At 37.3% G+C, this 16,431-nt stretch overlaps 1 protein-coding gene across 4 annotated transcripts in view; it reads left to right on the top strand.

Annotated features, from left to right (window-relative positions):
- The window catches only part of ATP13A3 (ATPase 13A3), a 54,975-nt gene that overhangs the window by 32,596 nt on the left and 5,948 nt on the right, over positions 1-16,431 (top strand). For 3 of the 4 annotated variants that reach the window (XM_064385708.1, XM_064385709.1, XM_064385710.1), the window contains exons 14-33: positions 500-688; positions 1,584-1,645; positions 2,240-2,390; positions 2,479-2,595; positions 3,624-3,641; positions 3,737-3,890; positions 3,976-4,096; positions 5,264-5,388; positions 6,265-6,443; positions 6,893-7,015; positions 7,099-7,178; positions 7,861-7,903; positions 8,001-8,110; positions 8,930-9,026; positions 9,908-9,980; positions 10,766-10,943; positions 11,616-11,803; positions 12,252-12,340; positions 12,528-12,608; positions 16,299-16,388. In XM_064385708.1, the coding sequence (XP_064241778.1) occupies positions 500-688; positions 1,584-1,645; positions 2,240-2,390; positions 2,479-2,595; positions 3,624-3,641; positions 3,737-3,890; positions 3,976-4,096; positions 5,264-5,388; positions 6,265-6,443; positions 6,893-7,015; positions 7,099-7,178; positions 7,861-7,903; positions 8,001-8,110; positions 8,930-9,026; positions 9,908-9,980; positions 10,766-10,943; positions 11,616-11,803; positions 12,252-12,340; positions 12,528-12,608; positions 16,299-16,388 (2,268 nt within the window). The remainder of the gene's footprint in view (positions 1-499; positions 689-1,583; positions 1,646-2,239; positions 2,391-2,478; positions 2,596-3,623; positions 3,642-3,736; positions 3,891-3,975; positions 4,097-5,263; positions 5,389-6,264; positions 6,444-6,892; positions 7,016-7,098; positions 7,179-7,860; positions 7,904-8,000; positions 8,111-8,929; positions 9,027-9,907; positions 9,981-10,765; positions 10,944-11,615; positions 11,804-12,251; positions 12,341-12,527; positions 12,609-16,298; positions 16,389-16,431) is intronic. The other variant, XM_064385711.1, reaches the window with a different exon arrangement.

Raw genomic sequence — 16,431 nt, 5'->3', positions numbered from 1 at the left:
ATTCAGCACAGAAGCAGAATTTGAATATCTTACAGGGAAATTTGAGTTTACCTTGATTTCTCTTGACCCAGTTACTAGATTTTTATCTTTGATATATGTAAGATTGCCAGCTGATTTATAGACAGTTGGAACAAATAGGGTACAGTCCATCCAAAACATGCTGCAGGGAAAAAATCCTTATTAAGGAATAACCTGATAAGCTTTTTGGTTTGATTTTTTTTTTTTTGCTCCAAAAATTTTGTATTATTCCGTTAATGTTTTAAAGTAATATATTTCCAGAGGAAGAAGTGCAAATTTGAAGTTATGGGTTGTGGATAATTTAGTCCTGGATTATTGTGGTTGCTGATGGTGGGTGAAGATTGTGCTAAATTTCTGGGGAATCCAGAACACACTGTACTGGGGAAAACAATGTGTGGGTTTTGCTCTTGGTAGCACGTCAGTGGGACAGTGAGTCTGTAAGCAGGGAGCTCCTGTTCATGAACTCTGACCTCTACTGCAGGTTCCAGCTCGTACCATCATCATCGAGTCTCTTGACATTATCACTATCACGGTGCCTCCAGCACTCCCTGCTGCTATGACTGCTGGCATCGTTTATGCACAAAGAAGGTTGAAAAAAATTGGCATCTTTTGCATCAGCCCACAAAGGATAAATATTTGTGGCCAGCTGAATCTTGTGTGTTTTGATAAGGTAGGTGAATTTTGAAACCTTGCTACCTGAAGGAGCATTGTCTTAGAAAAGACAGAACAAAAAGGGAAAACTCTTTATTTTTCATGTGAGTTAGATGATTTGTGATGTGTTAGCCTCCAGGTATTCAGTGTTTACCATCTGTTATTGATCTGCTCTAAAAAGTTTTTGTGATTGAGCTGCTTTCTTATCTCAAAACTCCCAAGTCCCAACTTACTACTGGCAGCTCAGAAATGTGAGAGTTGATGTTTACTAAGAACTTTATTTAGCACACAAACTTCTGAAAAACTCATGTGTGAAGTCACACTTCTCATTTTCATTCATTTCAATGAGCGAGTGTCTTTTGTTATTATTTGTTAAGCAAACATGAATGAAAGACAGTAATGCTGCTAGTCAGAATTCTTTGCTTTTGACTATTTCCTAGATAAAATTTACTTTCCTCCTTAGATTTTATCTCAAATGATAAGTATAATACTACCTGTATTATTTCAGCTATAAGTACATTTCAGTTACTGTTTTAACTATGTAAGCTAGTACCAATTAACTAGTACCAGTTCTTTAATGCCCATTTTCCACTGTCCCCAGTCCCTGAATATTGAGATAATGTTCTATCATCTTTGGGCTTTAAGGGTCTGTTTCATTTGTCCTGTCTCCAGTGAGGAGCATGACTGCTTTCAATGTTTTTGAAAGTTATTTAACAGGTTTGGAACTAGCAAAAAGCAAGGGAGATACTGTATTTTCATTTTCTGTCTCAAACTCTTGATTTGTATGTGAAAACAAAGGTAAATATATTGTTCAAGTGTAATTTGCTTAAATAGCTGTTAACTTTTGCTTTGCTGGAAGATAATTTGTTCCTGAAGGCTTTTCTTCATGCCATGGCCCTTGGTCTCTTTTGCAGACTGGCACACTTACTGAGGATGGCTTGGATCTTTGGGGAATTCAGCGGGTGGAAAATGCTCGGTAAGGATGAGCTCAGGGCTGATAGCAAATATGATACTCATGTTGTGCTGTAACAGCTTCAGCAGAATAGAACAGAAAACTCAGTGTGAGCTCATACATGTTTCCATTTCTGTAATGTGCTGTAGGAAGGCCACTTAAGCTGTGGCTTAGGTGTAGTGGAAGTTAAAACTCCAAGTAAAGCTGAGGTAGAATTTTATTTGTTGCAGTCTGAGACCTCATCATGGTCATTCTGCAAAACTGTTGCAGGTACTGTTGCATATTTCTTTAATCCTGATCTCCTAAGCAATGACTGTTCAGGCTGCTAAAATTAATTAGCTTTGCTAATTAAGTACTAAGTGATAAGAGGGCTTTGTATGAGAGATCAAACTAGACAGGGAAGGAATGGAATGAACACTGAGTGTTTGAAGGAGGAAAAAGTTGTGGTAGCTTCTGAAGATTCCAGCCCAGAGTCTTAATTTGTTTTCTGTGTTGTGTGAAAACGCAAGTGAAGGGACTTGTGCAGTCAATTTTCTTCTGTTAATCTAAACAAACCTTTTGAAGTGGCTCATAATAAATAATTATAGTGCTAAGTATATTATTACTTCATTGTTTCAGTTTCCTTTTGCCGGAAGAGAGAGCTTGCAGTGAGAGCTTGCTGAAGTCAGAGTTTGTTGCTTGCATGGCAACTTGTCATTCCCTTACAAAAATTGAAGGGGTGCTTTCTGGGGATCCACTTGATTTGAAGATGTTTGAAGCAATAGGATGGGTAAGTGCCTTTTTTTCCCTGAATATGGTATTATGAACAAGTCAAAGTTAATGAATGTATAAATTAGTTGATTTATTTTTTAATATAGATTTTAGAAGAAGCAACTGAAGAGGAAACAGCCCTTCATAATCGAATCATGCCAACAGTGGTTCGACCTTCAAAACAACTTTCCCCAGAATCCAAGCAAGCAACAGATCAAGAAATGGTATAAAAACTCAAAACAATTTATTTGAGTTAAAGAAACTCATTTTACTGTATGCTGAGGTTCTGGCTGATAAAATCGAAATTGGATCAGAACTGTGAGGGTTTTGATGGCAAAGATACAACAAACATGTTTAAACCAGTTGAAGGTAGTGATTCAGTATATGCCCTTTTCAAGGTGAGCAAGCTGAGTGTCAGCATTATTGCTGTTACAGAGTGGTTGTGAAGTACAGTAATGCTTTTTGAGCTTATGCCTTTTAATATTGGTATTGTTACCAAATTCTTGTGTTTTAATAAAGTGCTTAGGTGTGCTCACCTTGCAGTTTCAGTTAAAGCAATCATTTGTTAATGTCACTGTGTGGCGTGGAATTCTTGCCACTCTTGTACCTTAGAGCTAATATTAAGTGCTGACTGAAAAAAACAGAATGTCCTTAGCAAATATAAAAGTTTTTTCTAGCTGTATTTTGAAGTATTTTTAAATATTTCACAAAGGGAAATTTTAAGCATGTGAGTGTATATCCAGATTAGCACAGAGTAGGGTAGTGGGAGGATATAACAAGTCAGTACATTTGTATGTATTTTGTAGTAGATAGAGCTGTCTTTCTTTTGTTCAGAGCTCAGTGTACGTGCACAGCAGTAATTTCTGTGCAATAGTTGACATCTGAACATTCTTGCAACTTAGTACATTATTTTTTGGAGGGATATACTTAATAATCGTGGCCTCTTTCTGAAACACCATTGTACTTCAGTCATTTACAAAGGCTAAACAGACAGTTTGGATGTGAAAGGTGTTGGAAATTCTAATCAAGAATTCGAGCTCTACAGTTCTACTGTGTCTCACATAAATAAAGGATATTAAACAGATGCAGTGTATTTATATTCAGCTTTAATGAAATCCATTAAAAATACAATATGACTTGATACCGAGAATGCTGTGCAGATTCTTTTACTGATTCATGTTGAAATTGTTTGTAGCTGAAGAAATATTTAAAATTGATATTTAGAATGACTGTATATTTTCTGTTTTTTCAGGAATTGTTTGAGCTGTCGGTAAGTATACTTTTTCATTTGGCACATAGCTATTTTTCTTAAGATGCATGTGGATGTAACCCTTTTGTTGCTTCCTTCCTTCCTGTCTGACACAGACTGGGTATGAAATTGGAATCGTGCGCCAGTTTCCATTTTCCTCAGTGTTGCAGCGCATGTGTGTCATAGCCAGGGTTCTAGGGGAAAAGAGAATGGATGCTTACATGAAAGGTGCTCCAGAAGTGATTGCCAGCTTGTGTAAGCAGGAAACAGGTAAAGGAGCAAATTGTTTTTATTTCTGCTATAGCTCAGCTGAAACATGAATATTTTAATAACGCAAAACTTGATTTTTCTGAAGTTCCTGTTGACTTTGAGCGTGTCCTGGAAGAATACACTAAGCAGGGCTTCCGAGTTATTGCTCTTGCTCACAGAAAACTGGAGTCTAAGCTTGCGTGGCACAAAGTCCAGACTATTAGCAGGTAAGAGTGACTTCACTTTTTTAATAAGTAACAGATTTTAAAAGCTGCATACTTTGAATTAATATGTAATGTGTATTTCTGTTTAAATCAATTACTACTCTTCTTTAGCTTTTTTCTGTCTTGGCATAGATAGTTCTGTACATCATTTAGTTGTGCCCGAGACACACAAGATAAGCAAGTTTTTTTCTGCAATGAAATGAATTCAGAGGATGAGCTTTAAGCTGGAAATGAACTGGAATATTATTTTCATGATGTCTGATTTACATTATTGTGGCAGAAAACCTCGTCTGATTTCTTTACTTGCACATACTTATATCATCTATGTTTATTAAGGATAATGGCAAGTAGTGGCAATCCTCCTATGCATGTTTGATGCAGTTTCTTTGTCTCCTAAAGGCAGCATGTCCATTTTCTCATTGCAGAGGTTTGAAAGGTAGAAAGATTTCTTCCTTCAAAGAGTAGTACCTCCTGTGAATTATTTTTCAGCTGAGCCTAGTTTTGTGGATAATGTCATCTTTCCCTCAGTGCTTGAATGTGTAGCACAGCTATGAAAGTGCCATCTTTGACTGTGTTCTTTTGTATCAGCCTTGTGTGCAAGATGAACATTTGGCAAAGCAGAGAAATGAGTTTTGCAGTTTCAGGTGTGAAAGTCTACAATAGAGTAGAATACCCAGGACCTGTAAATGTGCTAACTTTTTAATGTAAACCAAAGAGAATCAATTTCTCTGCCTAATTAGCTAGTGCCGATTAATCTTACATGCCTTTGCAACAATGTAGTAGCTTTTATGTTAAGGTTAAACTAAATTGGAAAATAGAGGTGTGCACTCTAAACATATCTTAATATTTGGCCTGTGAATGCAGTTAGTTTCAGAGCAGTTTTTCTAGCTACAACCTATTTGAGACTGTAATTTCCTTTTGTGGAAGAAACTGAAAATTGTGCTTGAGAGGAAACAACATTTTCTCTCACTGGTTTTCAAATAAAACAAGGGAAATAAATATAAATTATTGTGATGATATCTTTCACATAATTTTTTTATAAAGGAAATTACTTAATGATTAAAAATACACATTCCTCTTTACTTTGCTAAGCAGAAAATCAGGCTTTTAAAGCTGCATCTAATAATTGTAAATCTTAAAATCTTCTCTTCTTTGTCTCTTTTTCATCAGAGATGCTATTGAAAGCAACATGGATTTTATGGGGTTAATTATAATGCAAAACAAGTTAAAGCAAGAAACCCCTGCTGTACTTGAAGATTTGCATAAAGCCAACATTCGCACTGTCATGGTTACAGGTTAGCATGTAAACATTTATACTCAAAGATCCATCTCTTTCTGGTCTTCTTTTAATTATGTGTATGAAGTCAAATTTTAGTGTCAGTGGGTTTACACTGTGTTTATAGCAACAGGGAAGTGTAGAAACTTGTGAAAATATTCAGACTCCAATTTTTTTCTTTTTGGGTGCAAGTTGCTTTGGTAAGTCGGAGAAACCAGAAGAGGCTTTAATTCCACTTTATAGTTTCTTCTCCCTAACTCCAAGGATAAGCTACTTGGTACTGAATTGGAGGATGAAAACCCTGAAAAGTCTTCCAAATCAGGCTAAGTGGAACTCCTAGTCTAATTTTATGACTGAACTTGCTTTGAGCAGGAGGTTGGACTGGACGTCCTGAGGTTCCCTACCATTTTGATTTATACTATGAAAAGTCATTTTGTATTGGATTTTTTCTGGGAGAATGACTTTGGTCCTTGTCTAGATGTCTGTGCTTAGTGTTTTTCATACAATATGTGTTTGCATTTTAAATCACAGGTGTTGTGATTTTGGAATGTTTTGCTAGGCTAACAATACAGCTCTGTTTGCATATTCTGTGACTGTGTAGAAAGCAGTATTTTAAGTGGCTGCTGGTTTTCTGCCTGATTTTCCATATACTAAGATTTGGTCAATTGGAGATCTTTATAGCTCCACGCAGCAGATGAAATTTCTAGAGGAAGGAGTTTACCTGGGGGTTTGAAAACAAGCAAACTTGATTTGCTCTGAGGTTGGCACTGGTATGTGAGTCAGTCCTCTTCATAATTCTCTACAGGCTTCGTTAGATTTTCTCTTACAGGAAATATCAATGTATGATTTTGATGCTTTTCTGACTGAAACCCTTTCAAATGCAATTGTTTAACAGGGGATAACATGTTAACTGCTATCTCTGTGGCCAGAGACTGTGGAATGATTCTACCTCAGGATAAGGTCATTATTGCTGAAGCACTACCTCCAAAGGATGGGCAGGTTGCCAGGATCAACTGGCATTATGCAGATACCCTCGCAAAATGCACTAGTTCATCACCAGCCATAAACTCAGAGGTACTATCACCATATTATGCATATATATTAGTGTGTAAGCAGTTTTACTGTTCTTTTTACGTTCCTCCATTAAATAATAAATCTGCTGTTAAGTGTCAGTTCAGAATTGATATACTGGTTAACTTTCAGATCTTCAAATACCAAAGACTAGTAAAGCAGCTGGGGGAGGTAGTTTTTCAACTGTGATATGACATTTGACATTTCACTTGATAGGGTTTTTTCCCCAACATTTCCAATCTGTCAAAACTTCTCTAGCTGCTTGTAGTTGAAACATTAAACTACATTTTCTTAGTAATATATGTGTTTTTATTGTATTGTTGTTTTTTTTTTCCCCCAAATGATCTTCTTATAAACCTTGTCATCTCTAGGAATACTCCTAGTATTAGCTTGAAATGGCAAAGTATCTGTGTAAATCCATTACAGCTAGAGTATTAAACTACTTTTGATAGGATATTCCAGTTAAATTGGTCCATGAAAGCCTTGAGGATCTCCAGATGACAAAATACCATTTTGCAATGAATGGGAAGTCATTTGCAGTGATTTTGGAGCATTTTCAGGACCTGGTACCCAAGGTGAGCATTTTACTTGAGTATGGGCACTTTCAGTGGTGAAGAGCCTTTGCCCTGTGAGCATTAAGAACTCTCCTGTCTTGCAGCTCGTGCTACACGGCACTGTGTTTGCTCGCATGGCACCTGATCAGAAAACTCAGCTGGTGGAAGCTTTACAAAATGTAGAGTAAGTATTTGCTTAAGCATAGAAAGCAAGAGGGTTCACTGTGTTTGGTGTGATAGGAGACAAAAATTATGCATGCTGCTAGCTGTTTTGCCTAAAGAAAAATGCTGAGCTGAGAGAACATTTTGTGTTGATAGATCAGCCTATTAGCTGATCTGATAGAATGAGAGTAGTACCATCTGCTGGCTAGTTGGGAAAGTTTCAGACTTTTCATGAAGTTTTAGATAAGGAATATCTGCATAAACTTACTAACGTATTTTATAAATGCAGTTGCTTAGTTTATGAAACAAACCTATCAAATGTCTCCTGTGTATTACAGAAGTAATATCAAGATGACTTCTGTTCACATTGGTCATTATGTGACTGTTAGTGTCAGGCCTTGCAGCTCTACAAAATACTACAGAAGTGTCATTGCCTAGAGCAAAGATTCTTTAGACCACATTGGGGTGATAGAGAACTAATTAACCATTATTACTTTGATTGACCTGTCATGGTCATGTTACTTTTCTGTTTACTTCCCTATATGTATAATAGCAACAGTAATTGACCTCAGCATTAATGATCACCCATTGTTATGCAAACCCTGAATAACTCAAAGTAATATAGAAATATTTAATGAAATAGGCTAAATGGACCATGCTTGGAGAATGGTCCAGAATGCTGACATCTGGTTTGCTTTTTATAGTTACTATGTGGGCATGTGTGGAGATGGAGCAAATGACTGTGGGGTAAGTATATTTTTATTTTCCATACAGAACCATTCAGTTAAATTGTACAGCTGAAGGCAAGTTCTAAAATGGTCTCTCTTTCAATGCTACCTGGCAGGCACTGAAGAGGGCACATGGTGGTATATCTCTGTCTGAACTTGAGGCTTCTGTGGCATCACCATTCACTTCCAGGACACCCAGTATTTCCTGTGTGCCAAAGTTGATCAGGTAATGCTACTGACTGTGGACTTAAATGTGTCTGTGTAACTCATTTTGCATGCTCCATTTTAGTATATATTTGATGCTGCAGGAAACCTGTGTGAAACAATACATATATTTTAGTGGTTCTGTTTCTTTACCAAAGGTACTCAGAGCAAAACCCTGACATAGCATGATTTACTATTTTTGTTCATGTAAAGTTAATTTTTCAAAGCATGACCAAGCTTCTACACATTAGTCTTTAATTTTTCTTAGTCACTTTGCTAGTTTCCATAAAGGCTGTGTGTAATTACAAGTAGCAAAAATCTTCAGATAATTGCTCAGCACCACACAAAGTAGAAGACAAATTCTCTAAATAGGGTTTGACCAATTTTTTGACTCTAGAATTGGAAATTAGGTAACGATTTTGGATAAAGGTCAGCCAAAGAAGAATCATGAGGTCTGTGGGGAGCTAATGAAGTAATGGAATTAATTATTAAATGTAATTATCAGAAACATTTCTGAAGTCAGCAGCTCTGTGGCCGACTGTGTGTTTATTCAGTCCATGCAGTAAACTAATGCTTCATAGATGCTTGTGTAAAAAGACTTTCATTTTAAAACCTCTGTTGAAAACACACAAAGTCCAAAGAGGAGTGAAGTTAGGTGGTGGCTGAGTTCAGAAGACATACCCACAACTTGATGTTGGGGGAAGTGTACCATTCTCCTGTTTCTCTCATGTCCCTCAAAGGGTTTGCTGTTGTGTTTAATTGCAGCTAACATTTTGGTGGGCAGAATTTAACTGCTTGCACAGAAAGCTCTGTAGTTACATGATTGCATCTGTTTTGACAGGGAAGGCCGTGCTGCTTTAGTAACTTCCTTCTGTGTGTTCAAATTCATGGCATTGTACAGCATCATCCAGTACATCACTGTTACTTTGCTGTATTCTGTAAGTATTCTGTCAATACCTATGCAGTATCAGCATAATTCAGAGATTTGAAAATTGATAGATATTCAATACAAATTATTACAAGTCCCTTTGAATACAACGTATGAATTCAAAAATACATTTAGACTGAAAGTGTTGTTAGTATTTTGAGGGTTTTTTTTTCATATTAACAATACAAAATACATGGTAGTATCTGTTTAGAAGAGGCAATTACCAATGGCTGTGCAAAGAAAGTCTCTACAGTGGGAAGACCAAATAAGCATATATACAAAGCAAAAATATAGGCTTCAATTATTTAAAAACTTTCAGCATTTTGAAATGGCCTAACTTATTTTAAAAGGCAATGCATTCCTTTTATGTTAGATGTTGAAGAAACTGGAAGTACTGATTTAGGTGGGTGGGGGGGAAGCAAAATGGAATATTTCCTGTTAATAAGATTGGTTTCACGATAGTGGCATGTGATAGAAATCCTGTATTTTAATTTGTATTCTGAGCAAGTTAAAGGTGCAGAGTATTAAAGGACCTTTGAGGGGGAAATTTTGACAGCTGTATGGTACATAGGAAGGTTATGGTGTTTAAAGAACTGTAGGCCTAAGCTGTTATTGTATTGGTATGTAAGATTTCAATAATATAATTTTGATTACAAACAAATTACAATTACAAATAGCTTGTCCATCTTGAAAAGGAAACTGTTTCATACTGTGATACTTCAGGAATTCTTCTGTGAATTGTAGAGTGTTCAGGACTCCTGCAGGTAAAGGAGGCCAGTTTGACAAGACACTCTCTTGTTTATAAAGCAAAATACAAAGAATTAATGCCGTGAAAGTGTCAATATAAATTGTGAAGAAATTATCAGTGTTTCATTTGTTGTTTCTCTCCAGATCCTGAGCAATTTGGGAGATTTCCAGTTTCTCTTCATTGATTTGGCAATCATTTTGGTGGTTGTCTTCACTAGTAAGTACTGTATTGAATTACCACAGGGGCTTCAGTGAACCGCTTTTTGCTTGGTCAGATTTTCTTTAATATCTAATTACATGTGGTTTTGAGAAAACACTATGACATACAGTGAAGATGTTATGACTATTACATCTATGCATTAAGAAACCCAAACCACACTATGTACTGAATTAGATTCATCTGAAATTTGTGAAATGTCCTAAACACGAAGCAGGTTGTGGGCACAATCTTGGGAACTAAGTCTTCACAGTACAGGAAGCTGGTTTTGGAATCAAAACAGGAGTCGTTGCAATATCATCTTCCTCAGTTGTTTTGATTCCTTGCATTCTTTGAACTTCCGTCCACAAAATGTAACACTCAAAATATTGCCTAGTGAAACATTTGATTTCACATATGAACCTAACATTCAAGTAGTAGAATTCCATTTTCAAATTTAATAAAAACATCTTCATTGAAGCAATGGCAGTCCAAAAGTGAGGAGGCAAGCTGTAAGTCCTTGTGCCAGACAAAGGGAATTTGGCCAGACACTACTAATTCCTTAAGTCTGATGGCTGCTACTGCCCCTGCTGTGCTGTGCTGCTGGGGAACCAGCCTGTAGAAGGCACTGTGGTGTTGTTCTAGGGCTCTATGCTCTTTGCAAAGTGGTTTCACATTTGCAGTTCTGGACTAAATTTTAAAGTGATGTCATGAGCAAGCCATTCTAATCCCACAGAATGTGAACAGGATAACTCTTGAAAACCATAACGATGCAATGTGTCATTTGTTTTTTGTTCTCTCTGCAGTGAGTCTGAACCCTGCTTGGACAGAGCTTGTTGCACGAAGGCCTCCATCAGGTCTTATCTCAGGTCCACTTCTGTGTTCCGTGTTGTCTCAGATCATCATCTGCCTTGCTTTCCAAACCTTGGGCTTCTTTTGGGTCAAACAGCAGTCCTGGTATGAGCCTTGGACACCAGACTCTGAGTAAGTGTGTCAGTGGCTCTGTAGGATACAGGAGTAATTAGAAAGCTACAGGCAATAATGCTCTCTTCTTTCTTGAGCCCCGCTGTGGGGACTTTGACAATAAAGCTCCTGTATTCCAGCTTCTTAGTCTGCTGATTTTTTGTGAAAAATATATGGGATAGTATGGGATTTCTACCCACTGGCTGAAAAAACAAAATCGGGTCAGTGTCATATGGCTTGGTCTAATGACTGTTCAGCTTTAGGACAGTCGAGGTAGAAATTTGTAATTTATGGTTCACACCTATTCTATCTCTTTCATATTATAAAGCTTTGCTTTCCTGTTAGAGCTACAGTAAATAATTATTTTTTTTACATAAAGAGGTGTTTTAATGTTATTTTTTTAGATTGCAATATTTCCTTACCTGTCTCTGAAGTCTGTCTACAATGATAGTTTTTAAACAGTTTATGTAGAAAATTTACAAACTGACAGCGTAAAAGAACTTGAAGCTTTAAATTCACAAAAATTACTACCTCCCTGCCACAGTTTTGAGTTATTTTTTGCTACCTGTAATATGTTCTCAAGTTTCAGCTTTTTTACTACTGTAGCAATTTGTTCTGTCAATATTTTTGTAAATAAGTGGGCCATTTTTGCATCTTCTCCCTAACTCAGTGTTCAATGTTTTTGTGTTGCAGTGCATGTAATGTGTTGGACACCCAGAACACCAGCTCTGCACACCATGGGAATGAGACTATTCATGATGAACATTACATTAAAAATTATGAAAACACAACTTTGTTTTTTATATCCAGTTTTCAGTACCTCATAGTGGCAATTGTCTTTTCTAAAGGAAAGCCCTTTAGACAACCATGCTACAAAAATTGTAAGTCCTTTCTTAGTATATACAGTTTCAAATAAAACTCCTAAGTGACTGTGCACTTGTTGACAATTCTGTTGTGCCACTTCAGAAGCAATAGTGTTGCTAGGAGATCATAGTGGAGTTATCCTCTCATAATCACAGCTAGAGAAAAGGAAATATTAAACTGTTATTATGTTATTATGGAGAAATTTGTGTTAATGATTGCTTAATTTGTAGACATAGATGTGTCTGTATATTTCAACTCCACAAGTGAGCCAGTGAGAAGGAGTCAGGCCTTATCTGTCTTTATGACTATCAGCACAATTAGTATTGCCCCAGTTTGCCTGGAAGGGGTTTATGGGAGAAGAGAGGTTGTTTTCAGGCGGTAATGAACTCATGATACATATTAAACTGTCTAAACTCTTGATTGTGAAATGGTACAATTAAATTTTTTTTTCTTCTTCTTTTACAGTTCTGTTTGTTTTATCTGTTATAGTTCTTTATGTCTTCATATTTTTCATCATGTTGCATCCTGTTGAACCTATCGACGCATTTCTTGAGGTGAGAGATCTGTGAGTGTGTGAGCTTCCTCGGGCAGCTGGTGGGCTGCTTTTGGGGCAAGCATGAGCCCTGCAGAGCTTTACCTTCACATCACTGCGTGGGAAAGGGAGGATTTATAATTCTGAGTCTGGTTGGGATGTGTGTTTACTTATGTGTGTTTCTAACCTCTGGCAACTTGTTTCCACAGCTTGTGTGTGTGCCACCGGAGTGGCGCCTGAGAATTGTCATCATCGTTGTTCTAAATGCACTTGTATCTGTGCTGACAGAGGTAAGAGATCCACGTGGAAAAAATGCTTCTCTTTTAAGTGCTTCTTTTTGCAGGGTGCATGTTTGTCTTTTATTTAGGTCACTCTTCACAGCATGCCAGAAGGAGTGGCTGCTGTTTTTTTGCTAGGTGTGTATTTCTACAAGTGTCCTTGTAAACTAGATTTAAGGTGTCAAGACTTCCTGTGTCTAAAGTGTAATTTTAAAATCTTTTTTATTAAAAAATGGGGGTGGGGAGGAAGTGAAAAGACTTAATAATTCAACTATTTCATATTAAAATACTCCATTTTTATTTTCTGTGTTACTTCAGAATAACAACATACTAGAGAACTATCTAAAATCCTTAGGGGAGCCCCCCTTCCATCATTTGGATCATACACATAGCTTATTGTTCAGAATTATGCAGGTCTGTGTAATGCAGGTCTGTCTGATATGATCAAAGTCCAGAAGTAGAGATGTTCAAGCAAATCTGCTTTTTCCATCACTGAGCTCGTCTGAAGTCAATCACTCTGGATGTTGACCTCTTCTGCTATAATTCCAGAGTTAATGTATGCAGAAACACGCCCTACCTTTCATCCAGGTGTCTTGTTTTTGTTTCCAAGAATCAAAGTTGGACAGATAAATCTTCCAGAAGAAGTCTGGATTCACAGTCAGTTATTTATTCTGTGGTTAGTTTTTCTCCCTATTAACTGACATGTGATTTCCAACCTGAATATGTTTGGGTTTTGGTTGCAATCATGAGTCACTTTTTTCCTGCAAGATGAAAAGGCCTTCCAGCATTATCTAGTGCACACTATAATTATCTGTTTTTACTGTGTAACATTTTCTACAGCTTCTAATCAGTATTTCCATTACAATGTGAGGGATTACAATCAATGTAACCAGCATAATACTTCCTTGGATCATATAATTTTGGTCTTCAAAGAGTACTACAGCATTAATATTGTGTCCAATTGACATGTTTTTTCCCTTTATTTGTGACCTAGTGAAAATTAACTCAAACAAAGGGCTTTTTTTCAGATACTTGAATCAAAATTACCAAGGTTTTGTGTTTAAAGTGTTGTTCCGAATTGAATTTGCAAAACATGCTCTTATGTTGCTGCCTATTGGAACATGTTTTTGTGTTTTCACATGGCAGGCAACAACTTGTCTTTTCCAAAACGTGTCAGTAGATACTAATTTTCTTGGCCTCTTGTCTTGTGGTTAACAAGTTTATCCACTATTAAAGCTCCTGTGCCTTTCTTACATTGTCCTGTATGTACTCTAGCTCTTCCTGTGATGATTTTCCTTTATGGCCTTGAATTCTTTTGCTTTTTCTGTATTAGTGAATGCTTCATAGTTTGGGGTTTTTGGCTTTCTTTTCTTTTTGAAAAGTCAAAATTTATGTATTTTGTTGTCTTTACTACTGAAACCAAACAGCTATTCTGAACCTTCAGCATCATGGCTTTTTTTGTCTTCTGATAAAATTAAAACAAACCTCCTTGACAGAAACATTTTATTCAATTTCAATATTCAGTCCAGTGATAAGGATTAGTGAGAGAAATAAATTCACCATCTGCTTGAAAATTCCTTTGTTCTGCTGGTGATCTTGTAACTTTTATAGAAGCTGGTGTTCTTTCTGTTCTGGATGTGTAAGGGCTCCAGTAGGAAGTCTGTACAGTGTGCCAATCCATGTGTCAGCACGTGCTCTTGAGGACAAATGGTTCTCCTCTGGTTTAAATACGTGTTCATCAAGTTCCACTTTTGGGCCTTGCTGGTTGTCACATCAGCCTGAAAACTTGTGAATTTCTACTAAACATCACCTAAGCAATATAATTACCTGCAGACTGTGTTCTTTCATCCAGTATTTCAAAACCTCATCCCACTCTTTTTCCTATGGAGTTTGAGTTAGCATCTTTGTACACTTCAGTCATTTAACTTTCGTTACCAAAACTGCAGGGGTGATTTGACACATTTCTTCTAAACAGCCTTCCCAATTTCTATTGTTGCCTGTACTTCAGTAATAAAATAGAAGTACATACTTCTTGGCAGTAATTGTGTGGGCTGTTATGCTTTGTCTTAAACCAAGTTTCTCCCACTTTATAAGTGTGAGTTGAATGCTTTGTTATGGCAGATGAGCTGTTTTACTGTACAGCAGGTGTCCCAACAGAACTGTTGAGTAGCAGTCCTCAAATCCCAAACCTTGTTTTACAGTACACACTTCACCTTCTATAACTGGAGCCCACCTCTTGCATTTGCCCAATTCCAGCAGTGTCACTCTGCATTCTCTAAAGCTTTGTCATGTAGTGCCAGCTCCTTGGGTCCACTGTGTTGTGTAGAAATCCCAGGCTATTTCTTTCCCTCACTTCAAGTGTAGGTCATTGTATTTCTCTCCTTGTGTGCCTGGCTGGATTTTCTGCTCCCTCCACTTTTCACTACAGACCTGGGCCACAGGTCACATGCTGAGTATCTGGGGAGATCACTGGTGGCAGCTCCTTCCATCGTTTAACAAGGTAGCCTGTATTTCACCTGGAGTTTATTCTGCTGAGAGCTGTTCCTCAGGAACTGCCTCTTTAAGTGTCTCATAATTATGAGACAAATGAGGAATTGGATCTTCCTTAGTCACACTTGCCAGTGTGACACTTCTGTGTCACACTATGATCATATGTAGTTTTGTCATTGCTTCTACAACAGGAATAGTTTCTGACTGTGGTTGTTTTCAGTTTGTTTTCTGAAATGCCCTGAAAAGCTTTTGCTCCTTCCATGTGGGTGCCAGACTAGGTTCACAAAGCATGCAGATTCTTTCTACCATATGATAGAAAATATTGCACAACAAAGGCAGATCCTAGCAGCTGTTCCTCCTCACCCCTGAAGCCTGGTATAGACATGCTTAAACCAGACTGGCTTCAAAAATGAACATCTAACAAGCTGAAGATTTGTTAGCTGATGCTTTACAAAAGCACTGTCAAATTCTGGTATATTATAAAATCATAAGCATTATAAAAATCTGTTGCAAAAGTCTGACTAATCAGCTCCCCATTTCCAATGGCAGCAGTTAGTCAGGTGTTAGAACTGGAATCTGTCCAGGGATCAGAGTTGTAGGCTCGAGGCCATGGCAAGTACAGGTTCACACCTGTGTTGTCAGATTTGCTGAAAGCTTCTGAGTCCATCCATGCAGCTGAATGAGGATAACCAGATGTGCTCAACATACTATTCAAACTCTGCCCTCTTTTAAAACCATGGAATTACACATACCAAATTCCTTTATTCCTGCTGGTGGCCCAGCTTTGCCACCCTACTGCTACTTTTCTGAGAATGTCCCTGGTTTAAAACAGACTATGTAAAAAGGATAGCTCCAAGATGGTTTATGGGGAAGCTGCTCTAAGCACTCATGTCTTCATGTGGTGCTTCATAGGTTTTTAGAGTATAGAAACACATATGTATTTATGCTTTTTACCTATAGAGATGGATGAAGATTTGATCATTATTACTGTTGATTTTAGAGTATATGTTCATATTCTTAAATTTTGTGTGAGCACTTTAGAATGAAAATGTATCACAAAAGTACCAACAAGTAGCATAAACTCCCTGTTTTGCTTGCCACTGAATTAGTTATGCCTAACGCACTGTTTCAGGTTTTATTTGTAATGTGCACACTAACAACAAATGATCATTAGTTTCTTTAACTCTTCCCACTCACTGTAATGTCTCACAGAATGTCCTCCTTGATATGATCCTTTGGAAGGTTGTGTTCAATCGAGACAAACAAGGAGAATCTCGCCTCACCATACCCCAGCCGCCTCAGGTTGGAGACGAGTATTTTGCTGTCCTCGTTTGAGTGCATGTGG

The sequence above is a fragment of the Passer domesticus genome, chromosome 11, assembly GCF_036417665.1.
Source record: "Passer domesticus isolate bPasDom1 chromosome 11, bPasDom1.hap1, whole genome shotgun sequence".
Taxonomy (NCBI): domain Eukaryota; kingdom Metazoa; phylum Chordata; class Aves; order Passeriformes; family Passeridae; genus Passer; species Passer domesticus.
Note: the sequence above shows the minus strand (reverse complement) of the source record. Positions and strands in the feature narration are given on the sequence as shown.